The sequence below is a fragment of the Haliaeetus albicilla genome, chromosome Z (genome assembly GCF_947461875.1).
Source record: "Haliaeetus albicilla chromosome Z, bHalAlb1.1, whole genome shotgun sequence".
Lineage (NCBI taxonomy): Eukaryota > Metazoa > Chordata > Aves > Accipitriformes > Accipitridae > Haliaeetus > Haliaeetus albicilla.
Window position 1 is genome coordinate 12,244,406 of NC_091516.1, and position 22,578 is coordinate 12,266,983.

Consider the following 22,578-nt stretch of genomic DNA (forward strand, 5'->3'; position numbering starts at 1 on the left):
CTCCGGGCAGCCCCCTCGGGCGCGGCGGAGACGCCGCCCCGCCTCCCGCCGCCGCCTGCGACGGCGCTCGCCCTTTCCCCGCCCCCTTCGCGCCGCCTACGCGTCCCTGGCAGTGGGGGGCGGGGCCTCAGGCGGCTGCGCGCGCAGGGGGCGGGGCGAGGGGCGCGGTGACGCCGGCGGTTGCCAGGGGCGGGGCTGGCTCGCGCGCCGGAAGCGGCGCGGGGCCCGGCGCGGGCCGTTTTTAAAGCCCCGTCGCCGGCCTCGCTGCTGGTGCTGGTGCTGCGCCGGCCGCCGCTGCCCAACCCCCCCCCCCACACACACCCCCCCCCCCCAGGCCGGCCATGGACGCGCGGGCGCGTGCCAAGCGCTACGAGAAGCTCGACTTCTTAGGAGAGGGGCAGGTGAGCGGCCGTTGGGGCGCGGGGGGGGGCGTGGAGGGAAGGCGGGGCGTGTGCGGGAGCCCCCTCGGCTTCCCCCCTGGCCCGCCGGGTGCGGGGGTCCCCTCTGAGGGGTTAGCCCGGGGCTGCCCGCGGCGCCGGGCCTGGCCCGGCCCGGCCCCGTCTCGCCTTCCGCAGGCGGCGGCGGGGCCTGGCAGCGAGGCGCGGGCGTGGGCGTGCCGCCGTTGTGTGGGCAGAGGGGGGCGGCGGCTGGGCGGGCGGGGTGTCGCCCCCCGCCAGCCTGCGGACGGCGGGGTGTCGTGGCCCCCTCCGGAGGGAGGGCCCCGGCGCCGGCGGCGATCCGGCCTGAGGAGCTGGGCCCGGGGGCCGCCCCTGCCGCGGCGGCCTCCGGGCCCCCGAGCAGGCTGCGCTGGCGCCCGCCTCGCCGCTGGCGCGCCCCGCAGTCACGCGAGCCCCTCTCTGTCTCTAGTTCGCCACTGTCTACAAAGCGAGGGACAAGAACAGCAACCGAATCGTGGCTATTAAAAAGGTGAGTGCCGGAGTGCTTTCCCGCTGCGCGATCAAAACTCTGGTTGTTCTTGACCCGCCTGACGACTTTTTTATTTTTTTAACCTACTTAAACGGGTAACGGGAGAAGACGTATTTTTGTTTCTAGAGTGTTTTGTTTAAACGATCTAGTTAACCCGTCTTTAGTGCTGCCACCCACCCCCCAAGAAGAGAGGCTGACTTCAGTCTTACTAAGTTTCTGCGTTTCTAGAAGGGTTACCTGGTCTGTAACTTGAAATTTCAGTTATTTGTTAGATTTAGTTAAAAAACAAACAAACCAACACACATATTTCCAAACTTCAGACTTCATTGGTCCTTGATAGTGGCTTTTTTTTTTTTGGTCTTTGCTCCTGCTGTGCCCGGTTTCCTTCGGGCTAGGAACGTTACTCCTGATTAAGTTCTTAGACTAGATGGTACTTTTGTGACAAAATTTGACAAAGAGATCTTGGATCTGCAACGTACCTGTTTGAATACAAATGTTGAAAGTTTTTGTGTTGTCATGAAGTGTTTCACTTCATACTATCTGAAGAAATTGCAGGAAGTTTTTGTGTTAAAAATAGGTGATTAGCTGTGCTTTGTAAGGGATGAAAAATGCTCATTACAGTGCTTTGGTTAGGCAAGTTGAACCATATCAATAGTAAGTAATTTTATTTGATACACTAATCCCTTTTAGGATTATAATACTTCTCCTGTATGGTTGCGACTAGTAGTAGCGGTTGTGAAAAGCATTCTTGTTTATATTGAATATTTACTTAACTTTTATCATCTCAAAATATCAATGGCAGGATTCTGGACTTGAAAATTTTAGGGGAGTAGGTTTAGACAGAATGACTTCAAGCCAGCCCAAGTTTATAGAGTATTTACTAGAATCATTCTAAGATGACCGTCAATTACTTTGCCTTCATTTCTCCTTGAGGAGAAGCTCGTTAGTGGCACAATAAAGCTTTGTGGCTACAAAGCATTTTCTGCTGACAGTTTGTGTTATGGCTGTTTTCACCACCATCATGATTATTTTTAAGCTTTTATAAAAACTAATGCTGTAGAGACAATTATTTTTTTAAGGGAAAAAAAAAAAGCCAACCAAAAAACCAAAACCAACCCTAGCTGGTAAAATGCTTCATGGTACTGAAACTCATTCTGTCTTAGAAGAATAACACTAAAGTATGTATCGCCTACTGTTGGCACAGATGGCTTAATCTTATATAAATATGAAACATTTCTTTTCAGATTAAACTGGGACATAGATCAGAAGCTAAAGATGGTGAGTTTTAAAACAAATTCGTGCTGCAGAAGCTGTGCTTTGTTTGCTTTTTTTTTTTGTAAATTGGTACGTTAATTTCCCACACCATAACTTGGCTGAGAAAAATCAGCTCAACTGTCAGTGTAAGGCTTAGTAGAGGATTGCTTCCCAAACTGCAGAGACAGAAAAAAGCAGCAGAGATATCCGCATGCATAGTATATGTCTAAATATGTGTATATAACTGCTTAGCTTCTCAGTTTAAGTGCAGTACAAACATGAGTATAGCACAGAATAATAATCTTTACAGTACTGAGTTTAGAATGCCTTTTTGTATTGATGCATCTCTGTGCCCTAAATATTTAAGACAGGTGAGAGTATTTACCTCTGTTTTCAGATGTTTCCTTTGTTCTATTTTTGTGATTTATGCTGAGAAAAAAGTTGGTAAAAACAAGATCTTAAAACCCTTTTCTCTGTGTGGGTTTCTTTTATGCTGAGAAATCAGGTCTATAGAATGGTGTCTTTTGATCATGTGCTCTGACCAGCCACATGTCTTTAGGTACAGATATTGCAAGTAAAAACCTAATAATCTTGGTTTTCTCTGACAGCCTATGTGGTGCAGTAGAATTTTGTATGCATGTAGGCTGCCATCCTTCTGGGATCCTGCATCAGGTTACCAGCTTTCCAGTGAAGAATCTTTGCTCTCAACTCTCCAATTCCATTGTAAGGGAAGAATTTTTAAAGAGAAACTGAGCACTCATCCCAGACTCTCACAGTTGAGCCAACTGCCAGAGTCATGATCCACCTGGCCTTCAGAGGACTAGTATCCTTTAAGGACAGTCATTACTTTTGGCCTATACAATTTTTAGCTATCTTTCAAAGAATGGTCATATCTGGTTTCCCTGTGTTATCTGATTTAAAAAAACAAAAGTACACCAGGTTAATCTAAGGCTTTGCCCACCCAAAAGCAGCCATTGTCAACTTAATCCCAAAATAGGTAATTAAAATAGGCAAAGCAGGAGTGTAAAGTAATCCATGTAGCGCTGCTTAAAACTTCAGTAGAGTCTTATGTGTTGAATCATCCCAGGTTTTGGGAGGACACTGTTTTTCAGCTCAGCACAGCTGAAACTTCCTGCACAACATACTGCAGGAGCATTTGCTTGCCAGTCAGTTTTTGTACAAGCCATAAATACCAGCATTTTTGAAAGAGGAGTTGTTATCCTGCAGGAGTCATGGTTTGATGCAGTGCGGTCAGTGTGACTGCCAAAGTGCACTGTCTCACCCCAGTTTTTCCTCTATAAAATCTGGCCGTTAAAGGATTCAAGCAAGCGTGAGCAGGTTTTGGCCACTGTACCTTTTATGCCACAGCATGAATACAGAAAAACTTTCGTGCTTTGCCTTATTAAATACTGATATGTCAAAAAGAAAACAGATATATTCATGAGGTTTGTCAGTGTGCCTCCCTCTGGAGGTGACACACATGGAAGAACTGATATTTGCAAGGTGTAACTTTTCTTTAAAATAAAACCAAAGCTTTTAATACCCTGAAAAAGATCATTATTTTTTTTCCTAGGTTTTGTTAGAACTTTCCCTTTTTGCCAAAATGGGGACATGTTGCTCCATAATATAAATCCAATTAGTGTGGTGTAGAATTTATTTGCTGTGGGAGAAAGTTTATCTATGGCAATGTCCTTGTTATTTAGTGAATTGTTGAGTGGTGAGAAAGTAGTTTGTAGTAGTAAATTGTCCATCAGTAACAGAACAAGAGGCTTCTCTGGAGCTTAGTCCAAAGTTTTAAATTTTGTTCTGTGTCTCTTCTTTTTTTTTTTTTTTTTTAATGTAGGAATCAACAGAACAGCCCTCAGGGAGATAAAATTGTTACAGGAGCTAAGTCATCCAAATATTATTGGTGTAAGTAAAATGAATGCTACTTCTAGAATCAGTCCTCAAATACTTTTGGTACAGGTTCAAACTGAAATTTGGAATTACTTGGGTCATGGCGATGCTACTTAATTTTATTTGAGCTATTTTTTCCACCCCCAAATGGGCAGTAAAATAATGTTATGGCAAAGCACCTATTTCAATAACAAGGACAAAGTAGTTTCTTTTGAAATTCTCTTTTTAGCTTGGAGCTGTATGGATATTAATGGTGGGGACAATCGTGGAAATCTAGATTACCTGTTTTGCATCTCTGACAGACTTGCAAATTAGTGCAGTGCCGAATTTACCTGATTGTTTGCTTCAAATGGAACCAGTGACAGCCAAAAGCAGGCTTTTGTAATTAATGGTGATGTGGTATTCATGTGACTTACTAGGTTTTAGTGCTGATACCTAAAATGTGTATTGGAAGGAGTGAAACCTGTATCTTTTCAGTTGCGTTTAGGTTGACTTCCAGGTACAGATATCCAGCTGGAGCTAAAGATATTTTAAGATTAGCTAATAGTGATAGCTAATAGTGATAATTTGAAGGTCTGCCATAAATATTAGACTAAATATGAATTTTCCAGATTTGTTTAACTTTTTTGAGTGGAAATTGTGAACTTGCTTTCAAAGTGGTTGCTTTAGCTATCAAAGTTAGAGAATGTGCAGAGAAAGACAGCTAAAACGGCAAAGGGATGGAGCATCTTTATGAAAAAGTCTGGTATTACTCACTGGTGAGGAAAAGGCTGGGAATGGGAAGGTCTGCAAAACTGAGGTGGTAGGTAAAGTGCATGCAGAACTGATATTTGCAAAACCCCACAGTACTAGAAATAAGAGGTGTGTTTAAAACATATTTTTGTTGCGGGGCTGGGGGGGTGGAAATTGTACTACTTGACACAGTGTGTAGTGAATTTCTCAAATGTGTTGCCAGGGTCATTGTAGAAGCAGATAGCATCAGCAGTTTAAAAAGGAATTAGGCAAATCAATGATCAGTAGGTCCATAAGCAGGTACTAAAGGCAATAGACGAGGTTGTACCCCTCTGAGCAGTCCTGATAAAACTGTTGTGTGTGTTGGAATTAATAAGGGGTTGTGAATTACAAAAAGTGGCCCAGGCTGTAGGCTCACCTGCATAGTATCTCCTGTTACCATGGTTTCTGCAGAGGAAAAGCATGAGCATAATCACTGCTGTTATAAGCTATACAAATGACTATCCTGCAATTGGGTGATTCACACGGTCATCATATTGAGACTGTAATGAATGAGCCGCACCATGGAGAGCATACCTTCCTTGGGGGTAGAATACCAGGCTAGATGATCTGTGGTTCTTACTGAGCATCACGCTTGTGTTATCTCAAATTAAAAACTGATTTTGTCATTATACAGCTTTATCCTAAGAAAGGGCTGTTTGGATAGTCTCCAAAGTTTTATTTATCCTAGAAATCTTGCTACAAAGATGAATAGGTGCCTAAGAATATCTTTGAAAGGAAGTTAATAAGCCTAACACTTAGAATTTCTAAATGCTGCATGCTTACAGGAGGCAGATACAGAACTGAATCCATGGGAAAACTTAGTCTGGTCTCAAGAAAGGGTAGGAGTTTGTAGAACAGCAAGTTTTGGGAGGAGGACAAGGTGTGTGTTAGATTATATGTTGTAGCTAAAATGGGAAAGTTAATTCTTTCTTTTCTCCTCCCCCCCCCCCCAAAAAACCAAACACAAAACTCCAGGAAGGAGAGGCAATTGTGTAAAATGTTATTACTGTGCTTAATGAGGATTCTTTTTTTGGAGACTGAGTTAAAAAGTTAAACTGAGAAAGAATTGTTTGTATTGCAAGTCAAAAAACTTAAACCAGTTCAGCAAGCTGAAAATCCACATGCAGACTACAATGGTGCAGAATTTTAGAAAACTGGAAGTATGAGAGTATGCTTCATCATAATGTATTTTGTTTTACAGCTTCTAGATGCATTTGGACACAAGTCCAACATTAGTTTGGTGTTTGATTTTATGGAAACGGATCTAGAGGTAAGACTTTTTAAAGACTTTATTTCAGTGTCTTCAAATGGTTTTTGCAAATATTACTTTAACAGGCTTACATTTGCCCGTGTTAGAATGGTGACTTTCATTATGTCAGTTGATTAAGGTCATGTCTTTAAAGTAGGTTGAATAATTTGACAATTTTTGTGAGTTCTCAGCTGATACTTTTAAGTACTTGTCAGCATGATCTTCAAGAAGCAGATTGTTTACTATGTTAGTTTTCAGGGACTCCAGTCACAGTGTAGAACCTCAGTCATAGATGAGCATCTCAGAGTGCAATTGCTAAGCATAATATCATCAAATGTGTTCAAGTAAGTGTGATACTGAAGTGTATCAGATGATGAGCTGGTACTAAAATTGCATGCATCTGAACCTTTCTTTTAAATGTAACAATGCTAGGTACTTGCAAATCAGCATCTTACAGATGTTTCGTTCTCCAAGACTTAAGTCAGTTTGTCTTTGCAGAAGTCTTTGTATGAGATATTTTGATGCAAGATTCTTAATTTTGGAAGACTGTCCTAGATGGCAATTCATGTCAGATCTGTATATGCACACATTATACTTACTCTGGACTGAAATTAATGTAGCTGTTAGCTAGCTCGTTTCACATATGCTATTAGGAACTGGGGCTAGCATTTAAAATAATAAAAGAAGACACTGATAGGCTTGCTGAAACCTAGATGAATGCAAGACTGAAAAGGTTAGATCAGGTTTTTTGTTAATAGAAGTTTAATAAGTAGACTTTCTAGAGGATTCATTCTCTTAGTAACTATGCAACATTTACAGCTGAAGAAGATAAAAGTGTACAAAGAAGAATGAAATACTCTTGTACTACATAATGCCGTGGTATGCAGAGCATTTAACTGTATTGTGGTATCACTCAGGCCACCCTTTGGGCCTGCAGCCTATTGTGATTGGGCATGTGCTGGATACCTGAAACTTTGTGTAGTCTTAGACAGCTATTTTGTAAGTTTCAAACAACTTAAAGCTTAGGAAAGGCTATTACTGAACTGGACAGTAATATTAGCAAGGAAGTTTTGGGGAGTAGTATAGAAACTGCTTTCAAACAGGATGTTTACATAGAATTTTAATGTTAAAAATCAATGAATGTAGAAAACATAAGTAGATTTGTTAAAATATAGTAAAGTGGCCGTACCTCCTGGTTGTCTTGGAAATAAAGGAAACCATTGCATTTACGAAGATTAGATGCTTAGGTTGTACAGAGAAGGAAGGAATAAGTGGGAACATAATTTCAGGTTTACTGACACATTTATCATTTTTATGTGTACATCTTTGTCTTGTAAGTTTGGGTATCAGCCTGGAACTGAGAAAATAATAAACTGATGTTTCCCACCAATTTTCACGTTTGGTGGTTATGCTGAGTTCATGTAGGCTATCTGGGCTCCCCATTTAAATTTCTGATCTCCACAATAGACCTATTATTCTTAAAAAAGGGTGAGAATGGTAGAGAATATGTGACTGTCAATTTGAACTTTGTCTTAAAAGATGAAATAACTTTTGAGCTGAAAGAATGGAAGTAAGTTAATCTTTACTATCAATCTAACACTTTACAGGTTATTATAAAGGATACTAGTATTGTGTTGACACAATCTCACATCAAGGCATATATGCTGATGACACTTCAAGGATTAGAATATTTACATCAACACTGGATTCTACACAGGGTAAGCACGTACTAAATTGACAGCCTTTATGCTGTAACAAAAGTCACATTTGATAGAATTTGAGTCTAAAGTTTAATAAAGGTAGTCTTGATGTTCAGACGTTCTTTCTTAGTCCATAAGCATTCATGCTGTTTTGGAGAGCCAACAGCAGTACCAGAAATCTTAAGAACTGCTGATATGGTTATTTAGATATCTATATGAAGTGTCTCAACTTAACATATGACTTTGAGTAGCACTGTGAACTGGATCTGGCTGGGATGAATTGGACTCCTTTCACAACAACCTGTATGGTGCCATGTTTTGAATTTGTGCCTAATATAGTTCTGATAGCACGCTGCTGTTTTGGCTGTTGTTGAACAGTGCTTGGGCATTGTCAAGGCTTTCTTTTTCCCACTCTGCCCGTGCCGTGGTGAGTAGGCTGGGGGTGGGCAAGAAGTAGGGAGGGGAAACGGCTGGGAAAGCTGACCCAAGTTGGCCAGAGGGAAACTGCATGCCATATAATGCCAGGCTCAGCAGTAAAAACTGGGGTAGAGGAAGAAGGGGGTTTTTTGGCTTCCAAGGTGGCTGTTGCCTGGAGACTGACTGGGCATCAGTCTGCTTGTGGGAGGTGGTGAATGATTTCCACTGCATTGCTTGCTCGTTTGGGTTTTTTCCACTTTTCTATGCCTGTTAAACTGTCTTTCGAGCAGTGTCCCAGAGTTTTCTTGCTTTGGTCTTCTCTCTCCTGTCATGCTGGGGAGGAGAGGGGATTAGAATAGGGTGAGCAATGGCTGTGTGGGTGCTTTGCTGCTGGCCAGAGGTCAATGCACAACACACTGTTACTGTATTTAACTGTATCACTTCCATGACTTCTACAGTTATTTGAAACACTTGCAAGGTCTTTTTATTATCTGTTTGACAACTACGCAGCTAAGACAGAACTGTTCCTGCAGCAAAGCTAAAACCTATCAAGAGGCAGGTTTTTTTTAAACTCTGCAGCTTAAGTATAATATTCAAATGGGTATGTTTCACTATGATTTTCATGTATGGTGAAATAATTGATTTCCTGGGTTTTTTTCAGTTTTTTTCCTCACAGTGTAGACTTACAATAGAATCAAAAGCCTGCACTTTAAAATACTGTTATGGCACACCTGCTAGGAGGTTCATTATATGTCTGTTTTTATCAACACTGACAAAATTCTTTCTTTACTTTCTGTGCTGACAGGATCTTAAACCAAATAATTTGTTGTTAGATGAAAATGGGGTTTTAAAATTGGCTGACTTTGGCTTGGCAAAATCTTTTGGAAGCCCAAATAGAGTTTACACACACCAGGTAGTAACAAGGTAAGACATTCTATTTTGTTTCTTACATAGTGATTGTGTGGTTGTTTTGCAGTGTCTTTTGAAATATGTCATGTCAAATCAACACGTTCGAAGTTTGACATCTAGCTGATGTGATATGGCCGTAGCGCCAAAAGCTTCATAAAGAAAACACAAGGAAGCATTGTTTAGCAAGGTCTCTGTAAGAACCGCTAGAATATGCGTCCATGGGGGTTGTTCTGAGGTATGATACTCTTTTGAAATGCATGGAAATAATATGTATCTGCCTATAAGCCTGGCTTCAGAGCAAGACAGCTGTTGCTTTCTGTTAATCATGAGACCGAGAATCTTTTTTTGTAGCTAGTCACATTACCTATTATGAGACAAAAGCTTGAACCAATTAAAATATTTATTAATGTTATTTATGACATGCTTTTTTAAGGTATGCTTTAAAAAGCAGGGCTGCAAAATATGCAAGGTACTTCCTTTTGTCTGCTGTAATGCTAAAGCTATTCAGGCAAAGCTGGTTTGTTTTAATACCTTGGTTCAAAAGTCAGAAATGCTACAGTAGTTTCAAATGCAGCATGGATCAGATCATTGCATTAAACTTGATTGTTCTTAGGCAGTGGAGGTAGCTGTTTTAAACAACTGCTGTCAAGGTTAATTTTGCATGAAACTAGTCTTTATACTTAGGTCTGTTGGTATGGAGACTTTTGGAAGCTGGAAGGAATTCTGTCCTCCTGACATTTCTTCAACATAAAGTTTAAAGAAAATTTTGGTTTATAACATCTAAACCTACCTCTTAAATACTTATTTCCTTTGCATATCTGCAGTTCTGTTGCTTCTTAACCAGCTCAGTTGAAACTGTAGTTAATTTGTGGTTATATGTGACCCCACAGTGAAGAATGCACAGCTTTGTTCAGTCTTTCTTAAAACACTTTGCAGGATAGAGTATAGCACTTCAGTGTCTGAAAAATATATAGGCAGGAACAGTATCCTCTTTGTAGTTCTTGCATTGCTACAACATACAGCATTTGCCATGAGCAAAGCCAGGTGATTTTTCCCAATATGTGTTTTCTTTTCAGATGGTACCGAGCCCCAGAACTATTGTTTGGTGCTAGAATGTATGGTGTTGGTGTTGATATGTGGGCTGTTGGTTGTATTTTAGCTGAATTGCTCCTCAGGGTAAGTCTTCAAATGTAAGCATTTTTAATTTGCTTTTCATTACATTACAGAGTGCATTACAACTTCATATGTGGGTTTCCCCTCTCCTGCTAACAGCAGCAGGTGAAGGCAGTTAGGCTGTTCAGGAAAGGAAGGGAAAAAGGCTTCCAAAAGCTTGCAAACTGTAAGGAAAGTGAAGTTTTGGAATAGACTGAGGTTCCGTAAGCATCGCAATCATTGGAAGACAGCTGGGTAAAAAAATTGTAACAAACTCTCACAGTCTTGCCTTGAGGAAAGTTGAATAGATAACACTCAGAGGACTGGAAGAGTTATCCTTTCACACAGCTTTCTATCAGTTTTCATTTGCTGTCCTTCTGGAAATTTGACATCATAGATACATGCATACTCTGTCCCTTATACATTGTTCCTCAATAACTGTGAATAATTATCACCAGTACCTTAACTGTGGGTTTACTTGTAATGAGCAGAAGACTTGTGTTTTTTCTAAACTTAGTTAACAATACTGGAATGAAGCTGAAGGTTAACATCAAGTAATTCTATGCCACTCCTGAGTACAGTGCACAGATGTAATGGTCCTTAAGTATGTTTTACTGAAGCAGACCATTTATTGTGCAGATCTGTGTAGAGGACATGAAAGTGTGAGGTGGAGGGTGGAGGGCAGGGGCACAGACACAGCTGAAGCCATGAAGTAGCATGCAGTATAATTTCTTCAATGAGTACGTGGCTTCTGCTTGGTTTTTGCACTGTACTTTTAAGTGTTTGTGTGGCCATGTCATGAACCATACTGGGGAACTGGTCTGTCTGAAAACACCTTGAAAGAAATCTTTTGATTTGGTGTATCACTCGTACAATTTGGTTGGCAGTTCAGAAATGGAGATGTACAGTGGCTGTTTAAGCAGTACTTGTGTATGTAAATATGTGTTAGACCTCCTAAGTTGAATAAACTCAAAGTCAGAAAGGAAATAAGAAATTGCTGAATTCTGTTGATTCTTTGGTTTCTCACAAAGCATAAATGTGTAATGGTTCAGTTTTGTCACTGCGATAATTTTAAATGTATCTGTCCTTTTTCTTCCTGAGTGTACTGGGTTGAGGGACAATACAACTTCTGGGAGCTTTACAAAAGCAGTTTATGTTCAAGGCACTTTCATGACACCAAAATTTAGTACACTGCCTAGTAGGGATGTTCATTACAGTCTTTCTGTCCTACTTGATTAAATACTGCCTCTAATTCTTAATAATTTTGCTTTGGTCACAGTCTTTTTTTTCTTGCATTGTGTGCCTGATGCACAAGCTACAAGTTAAACTGAGCAAATATCCCCTTTTTTGTCTTCTGCTTAGTTTAAATGAGATGTGACACTGATTAGGCAGTTTCTAACCTAGTGGGTCACTACTGTCCCTTGTGCTGTTGTCTAATTCCATCAGTCTAACTGCTGCTTGTGTAACCCAGTTACGATTCACTTTAAATGTTTTGAATATATATAAAACCTAACTTCAGGAAGCAGATGTTGGAAAGATCAACGTGAGTCACCAGCTTTAAACTGGCAACTGAGATGTAAAATCTTTCCTTTCCTGTGTTTAGTTATTTTACATTGATGTGGTGGTGGTCTAATCTTATGTTTAGCTCTCTGCTATCAAGTCAGTGATACCAAGCCTGGGTTGCAAGAAACCTTCGGAATCTATTTGGACATAACTAGAAGGCCTCAAATATTCAGTGTACCTCTTTGTGGGCAGCTGGTATACAAAGATGTTTTGCCCTGCAATTATAAGGGATAGCTCAAAGCTCCTCTCTAGAATTGAAATTCAGAAGTTAATTCAATCAAATGCTGTTGCCTTCTTCCAGGTTCCTTTCTTGCCTGGAGACTCTGATCTTGACCAGCTGACAAGGATATTTGAAACACTGGGCACCCCAACGGAAGAACAGTGGCCTGTGAGTGCTTTTGTTTAACAGACTGACAATAGTTTTACTTGTTACTCTTTATTTTAGCTTTTGAAATTAAATTAAAGGGTATACCAGAATACTTGAGTAGGTTTTCAGAAGGCATCTGCCTGATCGCACAAAGCAGAGGATAAGCAGCTGAAATTTATTGTTTCTCTTGGCTAGTCTCTGGTCAATATAGCAGTGTTGTTAGCATTAAGCAACAGTAATGAAATTTTTTGGTTTCCTTTCTGCATGTATCCGCAGTTTCCCATGGCTATTGGTGTGAAATTATTGTTGTTGCTTAATGTTTTTGAGATGCTTGATTAATTAGTCTGCTTTAACCTGAAAGGCTTTAATCACTTTCAGAAGTAGGAACAATTTGTAGGGACTTAAGTTGGCCTGCATAAGTTATAGTTTTGGGATACATTAAGAAACACCAGACCAACAGCTTTAGGGACAAACAGTTTATCTCAGAGTAACAGTACTATAACAAATACAAATTAGTAGAACAATTATCTCTTGAGATGACAGTAAACTCAGTAATAACAGGCCAAACTTAGTGTCAGGGCACACAATGACCTACATAACCATGGTTATCAGGCAGACTGACAGGAAGCAGAGCAGAACTTATGATGAGTGAATTGGACCAGCTGATGGGCACGGGGAGTCCTGAATTCCTTGATCAGACTGTTCTCTTTTGTAGTTGAGTTGTGGAAGCACTCTCTGGACGTGCTAACCAGTTATCACATCCCACCTCTTCTTCCTCTGTTGCAGTTTTCCTTTATGTGAATGGTGCTTGGATGCTACCTTAAGTAGTGCACAATCACCAAATGGAGCTATGGCGATATAAGATGTGTGGTCACTATATGGAGCAGACACTGTATAAGGCAATACAGCCCCACATTTTCAGCCCTTGCTTACGTGACTGTGTGAGGGAAAGGGTGGTTGTTTTGCCATGGCTGCATAAGGCCAAGACCAATGTTGACACTACCCACCTCACTGGGAGTGTCAGGTGTGGAGAGGAGTCTGGTCATGGGGTGATGAAGGGTTAAATTGAGACAAGACAGTCAATAAGGTGGTGTGCCAAGAAACCATCAGAACAGTACGGGCCAAAAGCCAAGTACAAATCTTTAATACGACAACTAAAACAAGTAAGAAGCCACTGAAAATAAGCATTACAACTAGGTAAATAAGCAGGATGTTCCATATCCCCCTAATGGTGGGAGGCCATCCTGAAATGGATTCCTGCCAACTATGTTTGACTTTTTTTTAAACACTTCCCAGGATTTGTTTCATCTCTGGTACCATGGTTATTAAAGTTTGTTGTGCCTGCTTCTTTGCCTGTTTCAACAGTCGATGCAAGTCTTCATGTTGCAAAAGCCATTCAATTAGAGATAATTCATATTGATAAGGGTATGGATGGTATGGTGGGTTTGGGAAGGGAAGTAGGAGAGGGACTTGGAGATGTGGGAATAATATTATGCTTAAGAAAGCTATCGGAGTGTTAGCCTGTAGGTATACAGTATCAACAGTGAGAAAATAAGGGTCAAGCTACAAAAGGGTTAACGTAGGCATACAAGATGCTGATTGTTGATCCACTGATGTGTTGGTCCCTTAAATGATATAGAGGCATCTCCCATTTGAATTGTTTACAATCCCACAGTTAACTGTGGTGTTCTGCTCTTGGCTTATGGAGGTATAACGTAATCTCAAAGAAGGATTCCATACTGGAGAGCTGTGGGGTTTTCCTCCTACCAGTGTTAAAGTAGCAAAGTTCCTTAAGCCAGGTTTTCCCATTTGTCCATACAATTTGAATACATTCTGTTCATTACATTTGAAGATGTATTTCACAGTGTGCTGCAACCTGGGCTAAAGCTTTAGCAGCGGGTAACTCCAGTGCTCATGCAACTGGTGAGTTACCACAGTGGTCCCACATTCCAGGTTGCAGGTTTGGCCTAAGGTTTCCTCAGTTTCGTCTGCTATTATTGGGCTGCTGTCAGCTTATCATGGGCATCAGTGTCCACTATCACTTCCACCCCTCTGATTGCAGCAGTGGCATCTGCTCAGTCATTCCACCTAGCCTCAACCATGTGGTGAGCAGAATGGGATCAACACAGCCAACAGCCAAAGTGTGCACCTATCTTCCTAAAGAAGGTGGCCCCTAATTACTGCAGTAAGAGTGCAGAAGGAGCACACTTTCCAAGAGGGAAAGCCACCACATGCACCTAGAACATGTCAGGGGTCAGATAGTGTGGGCAGAGCAGTAAATGGCTAAGCAAAGGGCCAGGAGTTCTGGCCATCTGTGCAGTACCATGGTGATTTGGCCATCAGTGGTTTGGACAGTGACGTCACACCCAAACCAGGCATTACTGCAAAGGATTGCTGAGCCATCAGTAAACCAGGCAACTTTTTGCAGGGTGGTGAAAGGAGGGACCTAGGTAATGGCAAATCTGAGTGATTGTTGGTGGCTACAGGAATGGGAAAGGTGAGGTGGGTGAGGATACAATGGTTGGGGCCTAAAGGTTGGGGTCCATCAGTGATGACAGGTATACCAAGAACCTAGTGTTGAGTGGCAATGGATTGAGTTTATCCTTCAGGGAAAGCAATGTTGTGAAGGATGTCATGAAGAATAGGACATAAAACCCTAAGTGTAAGGGGATGATCCTGAAGGAGCTTGTCAGTGTCAGAAAAGGTAGCAAGTAAAGCATGCTCCCATTCACGATATAAGGCTTGTGCATATTGCCACCCCTTGCTACCAAAATGGATAGGTTTAGGGGTGGAGTCCTTGGAACTTCTCTCCTGGAACAGTCCCCACCAGGCACCATTTCCACTCTACTGGACCCTGAGTTCAAATCTGCCAGTAGGGGTGAGGGGTCCTAAATGTTGAATACTTTTTAGGAGAAGGGTTAAGGCCTGTTGATGACTTGTGTTCCAGTCCCAGGTGAAATGTTTTTGCAGCAAGGAATATGGAGGATGGACTAGCTGACTAAAACCAGGGACATGGGCATGCTGTAATTTATGAAGTGCCTAAAATCTCTGCAGGTTGTGTTTGGAGAGGGAGTAGGTAAAGATAAAACAGATTACAAGATGATTTCGGAATACTTTTGGTACCGGCATAGAAGGAGACTCACATTCTCGGCAGGAGCGTGGCATTTGCAGGGAGGAATAAAAAGATCCCAGTGTTCTTTCAGAGCTGAAACTAAGAGGGTTATATCCTGTGCAACAGATTCATGTGTAGGTCTGCCCATGAGGATGTCATTGGTATAGTGGTGGCAGAAGAGATCAGGAGTGGAAGAAGTTTCAGCTAAGGCTAAGAGACTGTGAGTAAGGGTATGACTATGGTGATAATATTGAAGTAAATGAGTAAAGGTGTACTGAATGTTATTCCATGTAAAAGTAAAGTGACCTTGATCATTTAAGTGGATGGGGCACTGGAAGAACATATCTTTAATGTCCAAAACTGCCATCCATAGGTAAGAAGCAGGCAAATGGTGTTGAGTATGTCAGCAGCTATTAGGACTGATGCGTGAAGCAGAGAGGAGGCAGAATGTGTGCTACAGTAGGCAGCAGTCAGATGCCGAGACCTATTTGTTGGGTTTGCCCACTGGCCAGATGGGGCTGCTAAATGGGGTGTGGGTGTGAGTGACTGTCATGACCCAGGCTGGACAGAACAGGGATGGGTCGTGGTGAATTCGGAATCCCCTCAGGCTGAATTAAGGTGAGATGACACCAAATGATCAAACATTTTATTCATGGCAGAAGCAGCCTGCACTTGGAAGGCAGAACAGCAGGTGGCGGGGTTTCTCCCAGTAAGAATTGGCACGGAACTACCTCAGTAAACTGTAACCCGTGGTGACCATATACATCAATTCAGGGAAGAAAATAAGGAGATCCCTCCCGTTGAGTCAGGAGGTTCAGAGCAGACCCCCTTGCTTTCTAGACTCCTCCTCAGAGAGGAGCCCAGGGGCGGCTGGATCCACTCCTAGTCCCAGACTTGTAGTCAGTGGTTTATGTCTAAACAGATGAGGTGTGGGGATTGTGGGAAAAAAGAGAGGGAGACAGAGAGAAAATAGAAGGATTTCACAGGTCCTGGGTCCAGCGTTGGTCCAGTCAGGAGAGGGGTCCAGTTCTGGTGGGCGCATGCGCAGGGCTCCTTGTGTTGGTGTATTTTATAGCCCAGTTCCTGCCTTTTCTCATGTCAGTCACACCCCTCTTGGTCTTCTGCACACTGCCTGTAAGGACTTAGCTAACTCTCGATCTTGTGTGCTGGTGCTGTTGTGGGGGGTGGTCCTGAAGGGTCCCTCGGGCAGCTGTGAGCCCCTTCTCACACAAACTTTGTATGACCTCTGGCCATGTACGATGAGCTGCCTGGCTCAGCATATGTATCATCCTCCCGCATGCCCTCTGCCCTCTGTGCTAGGCAGAACTTGGCTTCTTTGTTATGTAGGGTTTGTTGTTGCTCCACCACAATGTTTGAGACATTAACTCATTCAGTCTCTCACAATGACTACTTCCTGTTCTTCCAGCCCTGTAAGAAGGGAGGCAGGTGATGAGGTTTTGGGCTTGTGGTTTTACAGGGTCCTGCTGTAAATTAACAGCATGGGTCATTGGAGGTAGGGGAGGTACTTACTGGAACTAGCAGGTGGTTTGGTTCAGAAGTACCAAGATACCGTACCTCGCCTTGAGCATCATGGAAGGTTTGGCTTCTGAGTCGGTTCATATCTTAAGATGTTAGAATATCCCAAAACTGCAGATCCTTGGGACGTACGTCTATTGGGGAAGTCATGCTTGACTGACTACAGGAAGAGCTATGAGTGGTCCTGTGAGCTCGCAGACTACTGCAGTATGAGGGAAGTGGTCCCCTCCAGTATGTGATCTATTGATGACAAATTTCAGCACCTGGATCAATGAGGCAATGCAAATACAATTTATCATTGATGGTGACATCTAGCACTAGATTGGAAGTTCATATAAGCCACACCCTCTGTAGCATGTCAGAGAGACTGGTGGCTTCTGACCAGACCCTGTGGTGCTATTTGGACCTCTAGTAAGTTTGGGTAACGGAGGCTGAGGTTTCCAGGCTCCAGCTGATGGAATGGCAGGAGGGGCACTTGGGCTTTACCTCCAATGGGAGAATGTGTGGCACAATGTGGGGTGTTGGCAAGAGCCAGTAACGCTGATCCTGGGACTCTGTGTATTGCTGTTTTGGGAATGCCCAGGGCCAAATGGGCTTTCTCAAGGTCTTTGGGTCAGGGCCCTTTCACAGAGGCTTAGGGAGGTTTTTTTTAACTTACAGGGACACAACAGGATTTGGTGGTAATTATAGCTGCATCTTTAGGGAGATGGGAAGATAACAGAACAGGCACAGCAGAAGCTACCTTTTGTAATGGCAGGGACTGTGTGGGGCTGTGTGCTGCACCTGTAAGGCCAGTGCTTATTGATATTAAATGTCCTATGAGTGGACCCTTTTTGACTAGTAGGCACCACTGTGTCTCAGTGGGATGATGACAGGTCTTTGCCATGAGGCCTATGTCTAAAGCATGATTGATAACCAACTTAGCTATGCTCAATTCTAAATCTGTGGGATTGGCCAGGGTCCTCAGTCATCTCTGAACATCCTGGTCTAGGATCCATCCAGAGAAACCTGGTCTAGTGGAAGGTGTCCCTGCCCATGGCAGGGGGTTTGGAACTAGATGATGTTTAAGGACCCTTCCAACCCAAATCATTCTATCATTCATTCTATGATCTTGGGGCACTCTCTTTGAACATAAGCTGTTGATGCCCAAAAGACAGTGTCTGTATTTTCTGATGGAATTAGGGTCAGATTCCAGACCCTAAAGTGAGGGTCTGAGCTTCTGATTCTGAAACTTGAATGGTATCCCCTCCTCATATTTGCAAGCTAGGCTAAGTAATCCTCAATAACAGACTGTGATAGCACTTGCTTGATTTGTCTTATTTGTAAAAGGGCATGTGGAGATACTTGTGATACCTCCATTAGCATCATACTCGTTTTCAATAATTGATGGGATTCATAAGTCTCGTTGGGCTTCAAGAATTTGATGTATCATCATTTGAATCCAAATCAAACCAAGTATTTCCTTCCACGTCTTCTTGGTCAATATATAAAGCTTTATGTATTTTTGTTGCAGAAATTCCCTTTTCTGTAGCTTCCAGCTGCGGGTCAAGTTTTTCTTGGGCAGGTGCTGCCACAAGGGGGACATCGAGGTGTTCTAATTTCTCCACACGAGCCTGCATGCCTTTAACACAGGCAGTGGCAAGTATGACAGATGCAGGCTGAGTATCCTGCTGGGCTTGAGCCCATTCTTTTTGTAGGGAGACAGCTGAAGCTTTGGCTGCAGTCAGTGGTGTTCAGTATTTCCAAGACAGTGCACAAAGAGGAATAGACAGAGTAACCTCCCCTTCATGTTTTTGTCTTTCTGAATTTCTGTAATTAAAGTAGCCATGGAAAAGGGAACAGGTGCTTCCCTCCGTCAGAGAATCTGGTGTCTGTGGGCACGGCAAAACAACCAATTAGGGCACGCGGTACAAGGTTGGGGCAGGTAATGATGTTGTGTACTATGTCCCACTTCTGACACTAGAGATGGTCCAGCCAAGTTACATGTTCAGGATATGGTAACAGACACCAGACCAATAGCTTTAGGGATAAACAGTTTATCTGAGAATAATGGTGCAGTAACAGATACAAATCAGTAGTATCATTATCTGGGTCAAGATGACAGTAAATCCAGTAATTCACTAATACTGGGCTAAACTTAATGTCAGGGCGCACAATGACCTAGATAACTGTGGTTATCAGGCAGGCTGACAGGAAGTGGGGCATGGCTTCTTTGGACGGGCAACTTGGACCAGCTGATGGGCATGGGTGGTCCAGAATTCCCTGATCAGACCATCCTCTTTTGTGGTTGAGTTGTGGAAGCGCTTTCTGGACTTGTTAACCAGTTGTCACATCACACCTCTGTTCCCTCTCTGTGCTGCTTTTCCTTTGTGTGAATGGTGCTTGAATGCTATGGTACACAATCACCAAATGGAGCTATAGCCAGATGGAGAAATATCATATAACGCACTACTAGCCCCACACAATTCTGTTGCTGCTCCAGAATTCTGAATGAAATGCATGAAGATCTTTGCAATGACATTTCTGCTTTCTTTGGAGAGGAAGAGTTAAGAATGGGTGGGGAGAGGGGAGAATAGGAGACTTGCTAGCATGGCAAAGATGATGCATTCCCAAATTAATTTGCAAACCCATGCATTTCAAGAATTGAAATACTGTCAAGATTATAACTGATTGAGCACATTTTTCACTTCAGTGTTAATACTTTATTTTGCTTGGATAAACTTAATGAAGTGTGATGACTAGAGGTTTAAAATACTTAAAACTATTAAAATACTATGTTTGGATAATTGTCTGTTACAAGATCATTTTTATTATAGTTTGAATACAATGGGATTGTTTTCATACCTACAGGAGGAAAAAGTATGCAATTCATCTGTTTAACTGCTTGGCATATTTTCCTTCCCTCCCCCTGCTCCCCAGAGAAAAAGTTTCAGTTGTGCATTTCAAAAGTAGCTCAAAATGCTCATGATGATCAGCTAACTTTGAGGAGAAGGACAGTGTATTATTAACTGGGAGAAAATGGGAGACTGGCTATTTTGTGAATCTTGTCTCTTACACCATGTCAGTTTGCAAAAGAAAAAAGTTTTACTTCATTTGTCTGCACCCACCCTAGAGTTCTTTTGTACTTCCTTTCTTTGTTAGCAGTTTTTCCTTTTGGACTGGTCACCACTAAAGCAAGGGAAGGGAGCTCACTTTGAAAGGGAAAGTGTGAAACAACTGTAACAGTTAAAAAAAAAAAGTCTTTATGACCTACTATTACTACATTTATTTTATTTCAGTGACCATGTATTAGCAAGATGTTTTGAAAGATAATTTGCTTCTGCCAAAAGACAGCCATGTGAAGTTCCCTTTCTGTGAGAAGCTCAGCTCTTTCTAACTTGAAAAACATACATTCTATTTTTGGCCTTTGTAGGGGATGACAAGTCTTCCAGATTATGTCGCATTTAAGTCTTTCCCTGGAATGCCACTTCAACATATCTTCAGTGCAGCTGGTGATGATTTACTCAACCTTCTGCAAGGCTTATTCACATTTAATCCTTGCACTAGGGTTACGGCTACTCAGGTATAGTACACTTGCATTATGTCCTAATGTTCATTAACTACTGTTTAATATCAGACAAATGTGCTTTGAAGCCAGTAAGCCAGATTTGAAATGAAATATATATAGCTCTGTTTATGAAATACTAGGAACAAATTTCCAGTGTTTTATAGAGAGAACTCAAAGGCATGAATAATGCTGACTGATTGTCTCCATTCCCAATGTGGAGCAAAGGCAGACAACTAAAGGGTGTATGAGTCATGGCCTTCAGACGGTCATTGTATGACATTCAAAATTCAGTCACCTAAAGCTTGAAACTTAAGTCTTAGCATTTCTTATTCCCTGGGTTTGAAAGGTTTTCACGCTTAACTTGATCCAGTCTCTTCTTCAATTTCATTTAAACTTTTTTCATTCTTTTTTAACAAAGTTTTGTCGTGATTTAAACCAGCATTCTGATCTGAATATCCTTTTCCATTATACTTGGGTGAAACTGATCTCAATTTCACTACTCCTTAATGGGGAGAAATGAAGGACTTTGAATAAAAATATTGCAGAATGTTCTAGTTCAGAATATTGATTTCTTCTATGAGGAAGATATAGCAGTTGGCAATTTCAAAACTGTATTTCTGTGACCTCACACTGTTGGGGAAGCATGCAAGAAACAGAGCTGTCCCCTTAAGGCCAGGACTCCCTCATTGCTTGTTACACAAGGCAGATCCCAGTCCAGGGGATTAGTGTATGTGTTATGTATTTTTTCACTAGAAGACTTCTCCAGAGCACATCAGGTTTTTTGGTCACCATCTTTAAGAACTTTCAATATATGTTTCCAAATAATTAGTTTTGCTATGCCTGGGACGTGTCTGTACTACTTCGTAAGTATGGAGTGATTTTATAGGTCATATTGTAGGATGGTGACTTGAATATTGAATATATATGATTTTTCTAGTCTAGCATTTTTATTGACAATCCACAGTTTAAGGCAGGAAAGAATTTGCACTTTATTGGCTTGTTTTATAGCTGACTTTGAATACCATGTAACTGATATTAGCAAAAGTGATGATTACGTAGGAGACAGCTTAGCCAATAGGATATGTAATTCCACCAAATGAAATTAACTCTGCACACTTGTCTGTCTTCTGCTCTAATTCAAACTACACTTCTCTCACAGTTTACAGTGTAGAAACAGCACAGTTATAGAAATTTTGGGGAAAGACCTATCTTAAAAGCTAGCAAAACAGCTGGTGTCCAGGTCCTAGATTTGACCAAGATATAATGTTTTAACCTTTCTTTATTCCTACTTTCTTCTTTATCCTCTTGTCTCATCTGTCTGTTCAGATTGTAAGTTCTTCAGAGTTAGAAGCTTACTGTTTGTATAAGACCACCTTCAATGTAGTCTAGAGTTTTGTTAGGATGTCTGAGTACTAGTTAAAAATAACAGTACACAATTATCTCTTGGCTTATAAATCAAAGTGCTGTGGGTAGTCATTGAGAACACAAAATCTTTATTTGCCCCAAGGCCACCTTCTAATATAAAAGTGTCCAATTAGTTTTGAAGTCCCCATTGCACATGCTTTATTTCATTACAACTTCTTCATAGATGGTGTTCTGACACTTTATACTAATTACTTGGTTATTTTTCTTCCATTATCATTAAGGCATTGAAACAGAAGTACTTCAGTAACCGACCAGGACCCACTCCAGGAAATCAGCTGCCAAGACCCAACTGTCCTGCAGAAGCTGTAAAGGAGCAACAAAATGCACTTTTACATTTAAAAAAGAGAAGAACAGAAGGAATAGATCAAGGTAACCTCTTAATGTTTCACCTGTTTTAAAATAGCAGTTACATGCTCAGAGAGAATGTGATACTTCCAATGTTTCAGAACAAAAACTACATCCTTGTATGGACTACATCCCTGAGCACCAGCACCAGCTGAAGCTCTTTAATGATTTATGTTTTAGGATAAATGCTTTAGGGTGAGAATTACTTAGTTCTGTGTTCTAACAGAATTAGTACAAAAAAGGCTCTTCTATGATGCTTAGGAATCTATTCATTAGAAGCAATATCTAATTCCATTAATTTCTGTAATGGAGTGTGCTACTACCCAGTAAATTATAGGTTATTATGATGCCCTTTATTTTTTTTCTAAGACATCTTACTGAGGTGGAAATCACTTAACTTTACAT

At 41.7% G+C, this 22,578-nt stretch overlaps 1 protein-coding gene across 12 annotated transcripts in view; it reads left to right on the forward strand.

Moving 5' to 3' along the window:
* Positions 1-303: 303 nt before the first annotated feature.
* The window catches only part of CDK7 (cyclin dependent kinase 7), a 34,489-nt gene continuing 12,214 nt past the window's right edge, over positions 304-22,578 (forward strand). For all 12 annotated transcript variants that reach the window (XR_011323315.1, XR_011323316.1, XR_011323317.1 and 9 more), the window contains exons 1-11: positions 304-401; positions 868-927; positions 2,172-2,205; positions 4,025-4,092; positions 6,053-6,121; positions 7,708-7,818; positions 9,023-9,141; positions 10,203-10,302; positions 12,143-12,229; positions 20,269-20,418; positions 22,050-22,197. Coding sequence is in view for 3 of the 12 variants with exons in the window: in XM_069776858.1 (XP_069632959.1) it covers positions 342-401; positions 868-927; positions 2,172-2,205; positions 4,025-4,092; positions 6,053-6,121; positions 7,708-7,818; positions 9,023-9,141; positions 10,203-10,302; positions 12,143-12,229; positions 20,269-20,418; positions 22,050-22,197 (1,006 nt within the window). In the remaining 9 variants the exon portion in view is untranslated. The remainder of the gene's footprint in view (positions 402-867; positions 928-2,171; positions 2,206-4,024; positions 4,093-6,052; positions 6,122-7,707; positions 7,819-9,022; positions 9,142-10,202; positions 10,303-12,142; positions 12,230-20,268; positions 20,419-22,049; positions 22,198-22,578) is intronic.